At 43.3% G+C, this 15,762-nt stretch overlaps 1 protein-coding gene across 1 annotated transcript in view; it reads right to left on the reverse strand.

Moving 5' to 3' along the window:
- Positions 1–15,762, reverse strand: part of LOC147310850 (titin-like) — a 216,913-nt gene that overhangs the window by 11,607 nt on the left and 189,544 nt on the right. Inside the window, exons 207-233 of the mRNA XM_086267493.1 lie at positions 15,382–15,678; positions 14,690–15,277; positions 14,268–14,570; positions 13,877–14,173; positions 13,459–13,746; positions 13,070–13,369; positions 12,736–12,887; positions 12,485–12,635; positions 12,097–12,396; positions 10,216–11,982; positions 9,774–10,067; positions 9,373–9,660; positions 8,941–9,240; positions 8,450–8,784; positions 6,543–8,274; positions 6,108–6,410; positions 5,408–5,719; positions 4,851–5,141; positions 4,467–4,766; positions 4,184–4,325; positions 3,918–4,081; positions 2,573–2,875; positions 2,197–2,478; positions 1,475–2,068; positions 1,087–1,377; positions 635–934; positions 8–310 (exon numbers count right to left, since the gene is read on the reverse strand). Of these exons, the coding sequence (XP_086123619.1) occupies positions 8–310; positions 635–934; positions 1,087–1,377; positions 1,475–2,068; positions 2,197–2,478; positions 2,573–2,875; positions 3,918–4,081; positions 4,184–4,325; positions 4,467–4,766; positions 4,851–5,141; positions 5,408–5,719; positions 6,108–6,410; positions 6,543–8,274; positions 8,450–8,784; positions 8,941–9,240; positions 9,373–9,660; positions 9,774–10,067; positions 10,216–11,982; positions 12,097–12,396; positions 12,485–12,635; positions 12,736–12,887; positions 13,070–13,369; positions 13,459–13,746; positions 13,877–14,173; positions 14,268–14,570; positions 14,690–15,277; positions 15,382–15,678 (10,977 nt within the window). The remainder of the gene's footprint in view (positions 1–7; positions 311–634; positions 935–1,086; positions 1,378–1,474; positions 2,069–2,196; positions 2,479–2,572; positions 2,876–3,917; positions 4,082–4,183; positions 4,326–4,466; positions 4,767–4,850; positions 5,142–5,407; positions 5,720–6,107; positions 6,411–6,542; positions 8,275–8,449; positions 8,785–8,940; positions 9,241–9,372; positions 9,661–9,773; positions 10,068–10,215; positions 11,983–12,096; positions 12,397–12,484; positions 12,636–12,735; positions 12,888–13,069; positions 13,370–13,458; positions 13,747–13,876; positions 14,174–14,267; positions 14,571–14,689; positions 15,278–15,381; positions 15,679–15,762) is intronic.

The raw sequence follows: 15,762 nt of genomic DNA on the forward strand, positions 1-15,762 counted from the left end.
GACATACCAATGGGGTCTAAAGCGATGGTAATGACAGAACTCTCGCTGGGTTTCCCAGCCCCTCTAGAGTTAATGGCTGTGATACGGTGTTCATACTCCAGGCCCTCAATCAGTCCGGAGGAACGGTACCTGGTCATAGTAACAGGGTTTTTGTTGATCCTCAACCACCTGTCAGAATGGGCCTCTTTCCGTTCTATGATATAGCCCGCAATAGTGGAGCCACCATTGTCCTCAGGTGGTTTCCAGGTCAGGGTCATGCCCTCATGGGTGACATCAAGCACTTCTGGCCTGCTTGGGGGTCCGGGGATGGCTACATAGAAAAGAAAAACAATCAGAGATGAATAACAAACAAGACATAGTACCATATAGTTCAGTGAGAATAAACAATCCACAGTTTAATAGGATTTTTAAGTTTATATATCAAATCAGAACCTGTCTACTTGTAATTGTATACAGTGACCACCAATAACAGTGTGAAACTGAAACTGTAAAAAAATGCTTCAGAAAGAAGTTGGACTCGTGGGCTTGAAAAGAACAAGAAGAAGGTTTTCAAAGCAACAGTGCAAGTTATCAAAGGCAGCACAATTCTCATTGAAGGTGCATATGAAGAACATCTTATGGAAAGAGAACTTACTCTTGGCGCTCTTGCATTCCACCACATCAGACTGCAGGAAGCCACCAATGCCAAAACGATTCATGGCTGCAACACGGAACACGTACTCAGTTCCTTCAGAGAGCCTAGTGAATTTAAAGCAAGGCCTTGTCACAGACTCGGAGATGGTGGTCCAGCCAGGCCGGTGGGCATCACGCTGCTCAACAACATATCCGCTGACATTGGCACCACCATCATTCTCTGGAGGTAGCCAACTAACTGTCACTGAAACACCGTCGACTTCCTCGATCTTTACTGGACCCATAGGAATACTCGGTTTGTCTGAACAGAAACAACAAGGCAGCTATTTAGGAAGACAGTTTTTGTCTTTTTTATTTCTTTGTCTTTTGATTTTTCTCTGAAGGAAAAATACACCTTACTAAATAAAAACTGAAAATATAAAACATTCAGTTTAGTAAAGAATGTCTGCTTACCCAGGATGATAACCTTGATAACTTCAGTTGCCATGCCTATGGTATTCTTCACCTCTAGTGTGTAGTCTCCTGTGTCAGAGATGGTCGTCTCACGGATGACGAGATGGGTATATTTGCTGGTGCTGTCAATCTTGATGCGGTCCAGGGTGTCCTTCAGCTTCACACCACCAAAGTACCACGAGCAGACTGGCTGTGGTCTGCCCCTTATTGGGATGTTGAGGTCAATGGGTTTGCCGCAATTCACATGAACTATCTTCTGAGGGATACTTGTCATGTCAATCTTGGGCATAACTGCAGTAAACAAAAAATTTTTCATATGACTTATGAAAGCTTTTCACAGCTTAGTAAAAACAGAAATGATGTGATGATTTGTGTTTTGATATCTTACCCTTGATCTCTTGGATGATCACTGGAGTGACAATGTCAGTGGATTCACTGGCTCCCCTGCTGTTCGTGGCGCGGATTCTGAACAGATACTGGTCATTTTCTGTCAGAGACTGGATGGTGTGCTGGGATACTGAGGCCTTAACTGTCGCCACAGCACTCCATCTGTCGGAGCCTACTTTGCAGGCCTCAATAATGTAGCCTGTCAATCTGCTGCCACCATCATGCAAAGGCTTCTCCCAGTGCAGGGTGACAGAAGATTTGGAAACATCAACAATCTCAAGCTTCACAGGCACTGAGGGCACTTCACACACCAGCACAGCCTCCGCTGTCTCACAGGGCTCACCGACACCATAGATATTCTCTGGCAGGACTCTGAAAAAGTAGTACACACCCTCCTCCAGTCCACTGATTCTGTACAGTGTTTTCCTACACTCAGTGGTAACAGTCTTATAGGACTTCATGTTGGCCTCACGCTTCTCTATAATATAGTTGCTGACATGAGCACCACCATCAATGCTTGGGACATCCCAGGTGATCACAACAGATTCCTTGGTGTAGTCCTTCACTTTCACTGAACCTGGAGGACCAGGAGTGTCTGACAAAGAGAGGCAAGTAAAAAGATCATATTTCGAAACTATATTACTTTACTAACTGTATGGTGACTGTACATATTTGATATCCAAAATCTTTTAACAAACTCTGTGGAAACTTTGGTTGACATACCATAGACTTTAACAAGGATGATGGCAGTCTTTTTTCCAGATGGGTTCTCTGCCTCTACAATGTATTTTCCAGAGTCGTAGCGATCAACCTTCTCTACTACCAGTGATGTGTACTTGTCAGTAGTCTCAATATAACCACGGCTCTGTAGTTCCACCCCCGTCTTCCTCCAGGCCACTACTGGCGTCGGACGACCAGTGACAGACACAAATAGGCGCAGAGTACCTCCAGCGCGGAGGCACACTGTTTTCTTTAGGTCATCAGCCAGCTCCAAATCGGGTATTTCTGAGTGGATGGAGCATAGTTTACATAGAACATTAAAAAGTTCAGATGTAGTTCAAATATTGATTTTTTTCAACAGAAATCTACACCTACTTACCAATTTTCTCAAGTGGTTCGATTTCAGCACTTGGTTCACTGAACTCTCCAGTCCCATTGCTGTTAATGGCAGCAACCCTGAATCTGTACTTCTTATTGGCAGCCAAACCAGCAGCCACATACTCATTAGTCTTGAGGGCTTTGGCAGTGGCACGGTACCACTGCTCAGAACCCTCCTCTAGGATCTCCACAATGTAGCCGGTGACATCTGATCCACCATCATACATGGGCCTGGTCCAAGTCATGGTGATGCTGTGTTTCGTTGTGTCTGTGATGCGAGGCACTGATGGAGGAGCTGGGGTGTCTGTAGATGAAATGGAATTTTTGAAAATGTATTTTATCTAAACAAATATGTTGTAAAATATGTTTGGGGTGGTGCTTTCAGCATTGGTATCACTTCCTCATCCTGTTGCAAAGCACAGTGTGTGCCACTTGATTAACAACAAACATAGTGACTTCATCTGTTCACCTGTTAAATCCAGAATTCAAAATTCTGCTCCTCACATACAAGGTCTTAAATAATCAGGCCCATCTTATCTTAATACACTCTAAAGCCAGGATTTAGAGTGTATCACAATATAAATATATCACTAGTGAAGGTTACAGATGATCAAATGGCCTCTGTCAGTACTTATCTTGCTGTGCAACTACACCACAATGTGGGGTTCAATAGCACTGTGCTATGTGCATGTAAATGGGGAGTTTTCTTCGCACAAAAAGGTTAATTATGAAGTTCCACAACTAGTTAAACCAAAGGCATGTCTTAAAGACACGAGACCTGAAATACCTCTAATTTACTACTTTGTTCATTTACTAATTTCAGAGAAAACAGGGCTTGATGTACTCCAATAACACTGAAGAATCTTGGAGTCTTTTTTAATCAGCATATGTCCACATTAACACTGTATGTTGGACAGCCTTCATTGCCTACTGTATTAAATCTTTAGTAAATATTAAACTCTGCCTATCCTTTAGTTTGCCTTTTTCCGGTATCTTTCTCCTCTCTTTCCCCTTACTCCCAGCTGATCGTGGGGATTGCTGCTCTTCCCCTGAACCTGGTTCTGATGGAGGTTTCTTCCTGTTAAAAGTTTCCTTCCCATTGTTGCCAAGTGCTTGCTATTAGTGGTTAGTATGATTGTTGTGTTTCTTTCCATCATTTTAGCATTTTTACCTTACAATATAAAACACCTTATGGTGACTTCTGCTGTGAATTGGTGCTATATAAATAAAAGTGAACTGAATGGAACTGAAAAATATTAAATAATATCACTTTTCTCTTGGCATTAAAAGGACAATGTCTACAGTTTTCTTTCTTTCTTTCTTTTTTTTAAGTAAAAATGTCTTACATGTGGGGTCTTTACAGAGGATGTATACTGAGGTGTCACTTGGCTGGCTGTATCCAGCAGAGTTGACTGCTGTAACTCTGAACTGGTACTCGCTTCCCTCCAGTAGGCCTGTGATCTTCAGGCGGGTGTCATAGATGGTGTAGGTCTTATTCACTCGAGTCCACCTGGTCCAAACAACAAAACAACATCATGAAAGAGAAGGATAAGTATCTTTATTTAAGAAATGATGTCTCAACATCTTCAGTGAATCCAGAATTTGTTCTGACCTGCTACTGTTCTTCTCTCGTTTTTCAACGATGTAGTTTTTGAGCTCGCTTCCTCCATCACTCTCAGGCTTCAGCCACTCGATGATAACGTGCTCCTTACCCACTGCAGTCGCCTCTGGTGTGCCTGGCTGGGAGGGGATTGCTGTGGAAGAGTGGGAACAGGTCAGAGTCACGCAAACACATCTACATTACGTTTTCCCTTTCATAAGATGTAATATAATCCATAACACCTAAATCCAAAATTGAAATTGTAAGTAAGACTTGGAAAAATGCTGCAGCTTACTGTAAGCGTTTCTGGCGATGATGGGATCAGATTCCAAAGGAACTCCAGCCCCATACTTATTGACACCTCTAACCCTAAAGATGTACTCATTGTTCTTGATCAACCTAGTGCTGACACATGACAGGGTCTTGCACTCAGTCTCCATGATGACCCAGTTGAGGCGGCTGGTCTCACGACGTTCCACAATGTAATGGGTGACAGAGTCTCCACCATCCTCCAGAGGTATCTTCCAAGACACTGTACATTTTTCCTCTGTGACTCTGCTGATTACAATCCTATCAGCTGGAGCTCCAGGAGTGTCTAACAGACAGAAAGCAACATTTCAATCAGAAAGTTCAAACTATTACGACACACTAATTAATTAGTGTCCTTTTGGCTGCTCACCTAGAACTTTAACGCTGACAGCTGCCGTCTTAATTCCACTGGCATTCTTGACAGTTAGAATGTATCTACCTGTGTCGTATCTGTCACAGCTCTTGATGACAGCCATGGCTCTAGTGGCAGTGTAGGTCAGTGAATATTTTTCTCCAAGTTCTAAAATCTTGTCACCCTTTGACCAGTACACTGTAGGCTCTGGTTTACCACCCACAGCACCGTCCAAGACAAGGTCAGAACCAGCAGTAACAGTGACAGTCTCACCTATCAGTTTGCTGTCAAGTTCAGCTTTGGGAGGAGCTGCAAAAAGTAAGGGATGATTAGTGTTACATTAAAAAATAACAACATATACCAGTATAATGAACTGAACCCTGAAAACAATCTTTGTTTTAGTCATTTTTATTGATATTCTGCCTGGTACACCAAGCAGGGGAGCTTTTTTTTCTTTAAAGTTACATTCATTCATAGTTATTTATTGTTTCTAAAATAACAGGACATGTAGATTAACTTATTTAAATACTATCAAGGTAAAAAAAAACAAACCCAAACAAAACCCTTGAACTTACAATATTCATCCTTGCATGTGACTGGTCCAGTGGTCTCTGAAGGGACACTTTGAACACCTGCAGCATTCTTGGCAACGACACGGTATTCATAGGTCTCTCCTTCACCTAGGTTTGTGATGGTGAAGTAGTTCTCTGTGATTGTGGTATAGTTGCACTTGAGCCAGCGGTTGTCATCCCACTCATCTGTGCTGTAGACTTTTCTCTCCACCACATAACCAATGATCTTACTGCCACCATCATTGAAGGGCACTGTCCAGCACAATGACACAGAAGAGCGGGTGATGTCTGTCACCTCGGGTTTGCCAGGAGGATCTGGAGGGTAGAAATGATCATAAAACATTTATATAAGTTTATTCACACAACGTCAGATATTGTTAAAATTTGTGTAGGTTCTCAGTCATTCAGGTCAGAGTAGTCCTAAGGGCTTGAGTTGAAAAGAAGTTCTTGAAGATGTTTTATCTATCATCCAAAAGTGTTCTCTAGCTTCAGAAGTTCAGAAAAAAGAAGTACAATTGACTTCAACTCAAACACTTCCGACTATGCTCTTAAAGTCTCCATTATGCATTTTAGTTGGGCAATATCAACAGTAATAACAATAGATCTGTTTTTAGGACCTTAAGCAAAATTGAGTATTGACCATCTGTCATTTCATAATACATCTTCATAGTTAGGATGAATGTGAATGTGAATATTTTCTTACCAACAGGATTGAGTGCCACTACAGGTCTGGAGGCTTCGCTGGCTTTGCTGAGCCCAGCAAGGTTCATGGCATACACCCTGAACTGATACTCTAGCCCCTCAATCAGGTTCGAGACCTTGTATTGGCAATCCAGGCAGGGTAGCTTGTTCTCCCTCACCCACAGGATCGTGTTCCTCTCCTTTTTCTCAATCCAGTAGCCTGTCACCTTGCTGCCACCATCAGCATATGGAACATCCCATTTGATGCTAATGGCATTGGCAGATATAGATATCACATCTGGGCGAGTTGGAGGACTTGGTGGAACTATGAAAATCAAGTGGAGATGAGAATATGGTTTGTTTAGAAGAAATCCAAAGCATTAAAAAACAAAACCAATGTTGGCACACACATATATAAAATCAGGATCAGATATTTAAACTGTTGGACAGCACCTACCAAATGGATGCTCAATGACAACAGGGGCAGACTCAACGGACTTGCTGACTCCAAACTTGTTCTCAGCACAGACTCTAAATGTGTACTCCATGTATTTGGTGAGATGTGTGACTTTGATGGTGGTTCTCTTCACACTGGAGTTCACCACTTGCCAAGAAGCAGAGCCAGATTCCCGTTTTTCTACAATGTAGTTGCTGATGTCAGTACCACCATCATCAGCTGGCTCAGACCAAGAAAGGGTGCAGGACTCTGAAGAGATTCCAGAAATTTCTACTGGTCCTGTGGGTGGACTTGGTCTGCCAACTATGACCACAGTCACTGTGAATGTCTTCACACCAGCAGCATTCTCCAGTGTCAGGTAGTACTTGCCACTGTCGCTTCTCTTGCTGTCTTTCACTACCAAAATGGTTCTTTCCTTTGAGGTCTTAATGGAGACTCTGTCAGTCTCCTTCAGCTTCATCTCTTCCAGTTTCCAGGTAACTTTAGGTGCAGGTCTGCCACTGATAGGGACATCAATTGTGAAGGTGTTGGAAGTCTTGCAAGTGATGAGCTGGTTGGTGATGCTGCTGAGATCAGCAGTTGGTTCTATGCAAGGCTCCTTTATGACCACAGAGCTAAAGGTGCCCTGAGGTTCGCTAATTCCAGCATCATTCTTGGCTTTAACTCTAAAGTCATATTCTGTGTTCTCAATCAGACCCTCTACCAACATCTTTTGAGACTTAGTCTCTCCACTAACAACCCAGTAGTCAGTGCCCTTAGCCCTGAATTCAACAATATAGCCTCTAATGCGGCTGCCTCCATCATGCTCGGGTTTTAGCCATACCAGTGAGGCTGTGGAATTGGTTGTGTCAACAACATCCAATCTCTTGGGTGGCGCAGGTTCTTCTGTGGCAATTATAGGCTCAGTCATCTCTTTTGGTTCTCCCTGGCCATAATGGTTAACGGCAATCACTCTGAACAAATACGGTACACCAATTTCCAGACCAGTTACTCTGATCATCTGCCGTGAGCACTTGGTGCTGACTTCTTGCCAGGCAAGGCGGCTTGCTTCACGCTTATCCACAATGTAGTGGTGGATTCGGGATCCACCGTCAGTGGCAGGAGCGTCCCACATCACTGTCAAGGCTCCGCGAGTAATATCTTTGAAGGTTATGGCTCCTGGAGGTCCAGGAGTATCCAGTACTTTAACAGTGAATGTGATGGATTTGCGCCCACTGTTGTTCTCCAGGGACAGGGTGTATTTGCCTGCCTCATACCTGGTGCAGTTCTCTATGGTCAGAGTGGAAAATGAATCTGTGGTGTTGATATCAGCCATTATCGGAAGCTCACTGTCTAATTTAGACCACGTGGCTAGAGGAGCTGGCTTTCCTCGGAAAGCAATATGTAGGGTTATAGTGCCTCCATTCTTCACAATATGAGTTTGCTTGAAGTCAGGACCAAGATCAATTTCAGGAGATGTAAGTCTGTCCAAAGACTGAACAGGGTTTGGCATCACTGATGCTTCGCCCTCTCCTGATCCATTTACAGCACTGACTCTGAACTTGTAGAGTTCTCCAGGTACTAGACCTGTGACAGTATACCTGGTGTGAATACAAATCTGTCTGTTGACTCTGTGCCACTCCTCCAGACTGGCCTTACACATATCTATATTGTAGCCAATTATTTCCATGCCACCATCAAAGACTGGCTTGGTCCATTCCAGGGTGACAGAGGACTTAGTGGAGTCAATGACCTGATGAACAAAAAGCATAGTTACAATTTTTTTAATGCGTTTTGTTTCTACAATCTAATATTGAGTTGAACTCAGCGTTCTTCACTACAATGCTGCACCTGTTTTGTATCCAAATTGCCTCTTGTGTATGAATATGAAACATGTATAATTCAATGAGTGTTACCACAAGATCTACCTTGATTACAGTGGGAGCACTGGGAGCACTTGTTGGTTCTCTGCATCTGAAGAGCCTGGAGGTGCTGCTGGCTGGTCCAACACCAGCACCATTTTCAGCCATAACACGGAACTCATACTCATTGCCCTCAGTAAGTTTGGTCACACGGTGCCTTAACTCTGTAATGGGCCTCTTGGAGGAGACCTTAACCCAGTGCAAGCTCTTCTTCTCTCTCCTCTCTAGGATGTAGCATTTAATCTCATTGCCTCCGTCTGACCGTGGCCTGGTCCAACACAGCGTTATGCTGTCTCCAGTAACATGGGTGGCATCTGGTGTACCAGGGGCATCAGGAACAGCTGAGTAACAGAACAAAAATATAATTTTTTTAAAGTAATATCTTTGAATGGTGGAAAGCATTTCTTCCATTAGTGCTTATGTTCAATAGAAAATTCAGATTACTTTTAAGAGTTTCCCAACAAGTCAGACAGACAGCACTGAGTAACTTTACTTACTGTATTGCATCTTCGCAATTATAGGATCAGAGTCCAGTGGTTTTCCGACACCAAACTTGTTGACAGCAGAGATTCTGAACTGGTACTCATTGCCTTTGATGAGGTTGGTGGCATTATAAGAGCAAGCTTCACACTTGGAGGTGACCAAGGCCCAAGTGATCCTGGATGTCTCCCTTTTCTCCACCACATAGTGAGAAATGGCAGCACAGCCATCGTTCTCTGGTGGGCTCCACCACACAGTGCACTTCTCAGCTGTGATGCCTGTGAAACGGATTGGGCCCTCGACGGGTCCAGGGGTATCTGCAAGGAAACAGTTGATTGAGGAGACTTGTTACGGTAAAAACATTTGTATCACTTGTGTCAACAGAAACAGATTTGTCTAAAACAGTGTTTTTTAACAGATATTATAACAAATTGCACACATTTACAAACCTTGGACTCTAACGTTAATGTCAGCTTTCCTGGTTCCAGAGCTATTTTTGGCCTCTACAGTGTAAATTCCACGGTGGTTCCTGTTAGAATCGCGAATAAACAGACTACTGGTGCCAATGCCAGTAGTAATCTCAATGTCAATCATAGTCCTCTTGTCGATCTCTTTACCCTCCTTGTACCAAAGAACCTGTGGGACTGGACGTCCGGTGATTTTGCAGCTGAGACTGACGTTATCTCCAGCCCTCAGGGTGAGCACCTGGTCTGGAGACCACTCAATCTCAGGAGCAACTGGAGATGCAGACAAAAAAAATTATGAATCAGCATCAAGTAAGATGTGATTAATTAAAAAACAATCAACGATTTGCGTTCTTCTAACATGTTTTTATATTAAAAATACTTACTGCTCTCATCCTTGGTCATTATGTATCCAGAGGAGTTGGATGGTGGGCTGACTGTGCCAACAGCATTCCTGGCAATCACTCTGAACTCAATTCTTTCTCCAGGTGAGAGACCAGTTACAGTGAACTGGGTCTCACTGATATCAGTGAAGTTGCACCGTAGCCATTTGCCTCTGCCTTGACGCCTCTCCACACTATAGGCTACAATTTTGCTTCCACCATCCCTCTTGGGAATGTCCCATTGGAGGGTGACTGAGTCTCTGGTTACATCAATGCAGACTGGGGTACCAGGTGGATCTAATTGAGGGAAGAAAGCAATTAATCCATAATAATTTAGATGTAAAGAGTAACTAAATAGGACAAAATGAAAGAATCATAATGTCTAAACAGTAAATACAAAACAACTCCTAAATATAGACCGATGTACTGAGCAACGTCTACTTACCAACAGGGGAGATAGCGAGTGCATGTTTGCTCTGCTCACTGCAAGGGCTGAGTCCGGCATTGTTCTCTGCATAGACTCTAAAGGAGTACTCCAGACCCTCCACAAGACCAATTATCCTGTACTCTCTGTTAGAGATGGTTGTGGAATTCACTTTCTGCCATAAGAGGCTGTTCCTGTCCTTCTTCTCGACATGATAACCTAAGACTGGGGAACCCCCGTCAAAATCTGGGGCATCCCACTTTATTGACATACCATCACTGGTGATGTTGTAGGCAACTGGTTTTCCTGGAGGACCTGGAGGTTTGTACTGGTGCTGGGCAACAACATCTGAAGAGATGAGTGGCTCACTGACCCCATACTTATTTTCTGCACGGACTCTGAACTGGTACTGAGTTCCTTTGACCAGGTTAGGAATCTTAAAGGTAGTCCTGACAACACTGGAGCAGACCATCTTCCAGTTGGCCTGGGAGGTTTCACGTTTCTCCACACTGTAGCAGGTGATCTCGCCACCTCCATCTTCCTTCGGCTCATCCCAGGAGATAATAATACTCTGAGCTTTTATCTCGTCAAAACGGATGGGGCCAGTAGGGACTGAAGGGGGTCCCAGAGTGATCACATTGATGTCAAAGTAGTTCTTAATGACTCTGTTATCCAGAACCAAGGTGTATTGTCCAGCATGTTCTTTCTTAACCCCTCTGACTGTAACTGAAGTCTTGTTGTCAGTGGTCCTAAAGCGAATCTTCTCACTTTCCTTTAGTGGGAAATTATCCTTTAGCCAGCTGATTGTAGGTCTTGGTTTTCCCTTGAATGGTAACTCAATATGGATGTTTTGACCTATACGAACAGCAAGCTCTCCATTGGGATAATCATTCAGTTTGGCTTCAGGTGGAATGATGAGGTCCATCACTGTGATCGGACCAATTTGGGAGAAGTCACTGTTGCCTTTCTCATTCTTTGCAAACACTCTGAAATCCAGGATAGCATTTTCCTTGAGTCCCGTCACTTCACAGCTGCACCGCTTGCATTTAGCAGCTAAAGTCCATTTGACTTCATCCTGGGCTCTCTTCTCAATGATGTAGTCAGTGATGTGGCTGCCACCATCGTGGTCAGGTCTGCTCCACTGAAGGGTGACAGAGTTCTTTGTGGAGTCCACCATTATTAGGTCTTTAACAGCTCCTGGAGTTTCAGTTGCTCGGACAGCATCAGTGGTTTCACAAGGGTCACCCACACCAAACTCATTTTGAGCAGACACACGGAAGAAGTAAGCTATATCTTCCTCCAGCCCTGACACCTTGTAACTTGTATTTAAACACTCATCAGTAATCACTTGATAAGCTTTCATAGTGGAGGCCTTCTTTTCGACAATGTAATTAGTCACAGGGGAGCCACCATCTATGAGCGGAGGCTCCCAGCTTAGTGTCAGCTTTCCTCTTGTGACATTCTTTATCATCAGTTTCTGGCAGGTGGATGGACTGTCCAGAACCTTGAGGGAAACAGTAACTATCTTAGGTTCTCCAACACCATTCTCAATTTCCAGCACATACTTTCCACAGTCATCACGGGTGACCTTGGGGATGAGGAGTGTGGTAGCTCTTTCAGTGCTTGTGACTGTGTAGCGGTTATCACCAGCCATGTTACGGTCACCACGGCGCCAGGTGACATTTGGTGTAGGACGACCCTTCAGGGGGATAAAGACTTCCACATCACGGCCAGCCTTTGCTGTGTATTGAGTTGTCATAGCAACATCCAAGTCCAGATCAGCCTCCTCTGTTGGACACAAATGTCATACAAAGATGGAAAAGAATATTAATTTTGATTTTATTATTGATTCGTCTCAAGACTAATATCTTGTACTATAAAGGGAACTATATCAATACTAACCTAAAATATCTTTGGCTTGCACAGGCTGGTACATTTTGATGTCTTCTCCTTTGCCTTTACAGTTGACAGCAGATACTCTGAAGAAGTAGTAGATGCCAGGTTTGAGGTGGGACACGACATACTCACATGTCTTGACTTGTGGGTTGGTAATCACCCATTCTTTGTCCTCTGTATTCATCTGCTCTAAAATATAGTGTGTAATTTCGCTGCCACCATCATAGACGGGCTTCTCCCATCCAAGTGTGATAGATGTCTTTGTAGAGTCAACCACACGCAGCTTAGTGGGTTCACCTGGTAGATCTGGAGAAGAAAAAAGGAAAATGTAAACAATAAAGGAATTCCTCAAATGCTGACGAGATGAGGATAACTGCAAATTAAAGTCATATACCTATTGGGTCATAGGCTTTATAGAGCTCAGAAGGTTCAGAGTAGTTCCCTGCTCCAGCCTTGTTGACAGCACACACTCTGTACTGGTACTCATTGTTCTCCACCAGGTTAGCCACTTTCTGCCTGGTGTCTCTGATAGTGCCCTTCACCACCTTGATAAAAAAAAAATGGATGTATTAAAGCTAACATCTCCTATTCATTGGTAGATTTTCTTTATGCTTGAACTTTTTAGATTTGGGGCAGCAAACAAACCTTGAACCATTGCAGACTCCTCTTCTCCCTTTTCTCTAGATAGTAGCCATCAATATCACTGCCTCCGTCCAACGCTGGTCTTTCCCAGATCACTGTCATGGTAGACTTAGTGATCATAGTAACTTTAGGCTTAGATGGCTCGCTGGGAGGTACTGTGCAAAATAAAAACGATAAGGTTAAAGCTTTTAAGTTTACCATTGTAATTTACCACTGTCTATAATGAAAGTTGATATATTTTCAAACATGAGAGCAAGAGAGAGAGAGAGAGGGAGAGATACACCTCATCAGTCACATATGGGGTGACTGATGAGGTGACTTTATTCTATTTGCTTACCAAATGCATTCTTGGCAATAATGGGCTCAGACTCCAGTGGCTCTCCAATGCCATACTTGTTGACTCCACGGACTCTAAAGATGTACTCATTGCCCATTATGAGTCTGGGCACATTCACAATGCAGTCAACCAGTTTCTCTGAGACAATCGACCACATTACCCTGCTGGTCTCCCGCTTTTCTACAATGTAATGTGTCACCATGGCACCACCTTCATCAGCAGGTGGTGACCACATGATGGTGATGTTGTCAGCTGTCACCTTCTTAAACTGAATCTCTCCAGCAGGTGGGCCTGGCTTATCTGATTAGACAAGGAAAACATTTGACTCAGGGTGTATACTGCATATATGATACATGTTATACAATGAAAAATAAATATTAAATAAATACCTTGAATGAGCAGCCTGACAATGGCACATGAAGATCCGAGGGAGTTCTTCACCTTGACTTCATAGGTTCCAGAGTTAAGACGAGTTGTTTCCTTCACGAACACACTTGTGGACTCGAAAGTGTGTTTAAAAGAGAGCTGAGAAGTAGGCTTAAGCTCTCTGCCATCTTTAAACCACTCAATACTGGGAGCAGGTTTGGCTCTTATATTAAATTTGAGTTCCACATTAGAGCCAGCCTTGTGCTTGACCTCATTAAGATACTCCTGAGGTATTTCAATCTCTGGGGCACCTGGACCAGAGATGGTAAAACAAGTCAGGATGTAGAATATGTAGGGTGTGGAATAAATATCTTAGAATACAAGACAATGCATAATTGCAGAAAAAAATACACAAATATAACCCAACATGAAAAGACCTACCATAAGTGTCCACACATGTGGCTGGCCCCACAGTGATAGACGGATTGCTCACTGAACCAACTGCATTCTTTGCCATGACTCGGAACTCATATGTTTCATCCTGGGTGAGGCCAGTAACAATGAAGCGGGTGTCTGTGATATTGGTGAGGTTAGCTTTAGACCATTTGGGGCTAACACCCTCTCTCTTCTCAATGATGTAACCAGTTATTGGGGATCCACCATCATAGTCAGGCTTCTGCCAGGCCAGACTAATGGAGTTCTTAGTGATGTCAGTTATACGCAAGTATAGGGGTGGCTCTATAGGAAGATACAGTGAGGATGATTTTAATAAATATTGCAGAAAATCTTAAGTCAAAGAATTTTTCATGCATTTTATCGACTATAAACTCACCGCAGGCATCAATAGCCAATACAGCATCAGAAATCTTGCTGAAGGCACTAATTCCAGCAGAGTTTTCTGCTGCTACCTTGAACTCATAAATAAGTCCAGCATTTATGTTGGTGACTTTAAAGTGTGTGGCACGGATCACTGTTTTGTTGACTCGCTGCCAAAGGATGCTGTTTTTGTCTTTCATTTGGAGATGGTAACCAAACACATGGCTGCCTCCATCTGACTTTGGCTCCTTCCATGCAACGGTAATGCTTTCCCTGGTTACAGCAGTAATTTCTGGAGTTGATGGCACATCTGGTATAGCTGGAGGACAAGAGGCAGAGTTTGAGAATTTTGGCATGCTCACATAGTGAAGGTGTAAAGAATGAGTAGCAAAATTATTATGTTTATGTATAATAATAAGAAAAGCAAAAACTTCTTACTGTAAGGAAGACTGACAGCGACAGCTGGGGAGTCAATATGTTCACTGATTCCATATCTGTTCTCTGCCCTAATTCTGAATTGGTACTCCAGGCCAGTGGTCAGCTTCATAATTTTCATGGTGCAACGGGCCACAGCTGAAGACACGTCCATCCAGTTGGCTGTAGTTGTCTCTCGCTTCTGGATGATGTAGTTGGTGATGGGACTGCCACCATCATATGCTGGTGGGAGCCACTTTAAGCTTACACTGTCTTCTGTGACATCATACAGCTCCACTGGTCCAAGTGGGACACTGGGGCGGTCAAGAACCACAATATTTACAAAGGACTTGGTGGTTCCACTGGAGTTGGAGGCAATAATATCATAGCGGCCTGAGTCTCCTGCAATGCTCTCACGCACACTAATCTTGATACTGTCAGGAGTGACTTCTGAGTTAAACCTCATTGTTGATTTGAGCAGCACATTATCCTTGGACAGAGTCACTTTAGGTAAAGGCCGGCCTGTCAATGGAATCTCACATTTTAGGGTAGATCCAGCTCTAACATATACTGTATTGTGGGGGAAGTCCTTCATGTTGATCTCAGGAGATTCTAGAACAGAAAAGTACCAAAAAGAGTTACAACAGGAGAAATTAGGTGTAGTCTCTACTAATTGCATGGCATGTTCTGATTATTATAACAAGCTTGTAGTTTACCAAGCTGGTCTTTGACCACTACAGGAGTAATCATTTCCTTAGCATCACTGAATCCAGCATAGTTCTCAGCTCTGATTCTGAAGAAGTACTCCGCATTCTCCCTCAGACCAGACACTGTGAAGTGGATGGACTTTGTTGTACCACATTTAACCCACTTCTCTTGTCCATTCTCCAGTGCTTCTACTAGGTAGCTAGTAATTCTGCTGCCTCCATCATGTTCTGGCTTGGCCCATGCCAAGGACACACTTTCCTTGGTCACATCCGTTACACCCAGTTTTGGTGGTGGACTTGGTTTTTCTGGAGAAAGAAAATATGTCTTTCAATTAAAACAAATTTTGATATATATTTTCTGTAAAAATTAAAAAAAAAATACCAACTCAG

This window comes from Aulonocara sp. 'chitande type north' Nkhata Bay, linkage group LG16 (assembly GCF_057382095.1).
Source record: "Aulonocara sp. 'chitande type north' Nkhata Bay isolate Kocher_YH1m ecotype deep benthic linkage group LG16, A_spYH_male_GT1.1, whole genome shotgun sequence".
Classification (NCBI taxonomy): domain Eukaryota; kingdom Metazoa; phylum Chordata; class Actinopteri; order Cichliformes; family Cichlidae; genus Aulonocara; species Aulonocara sp. 'chitande type north' Nkhata Bay.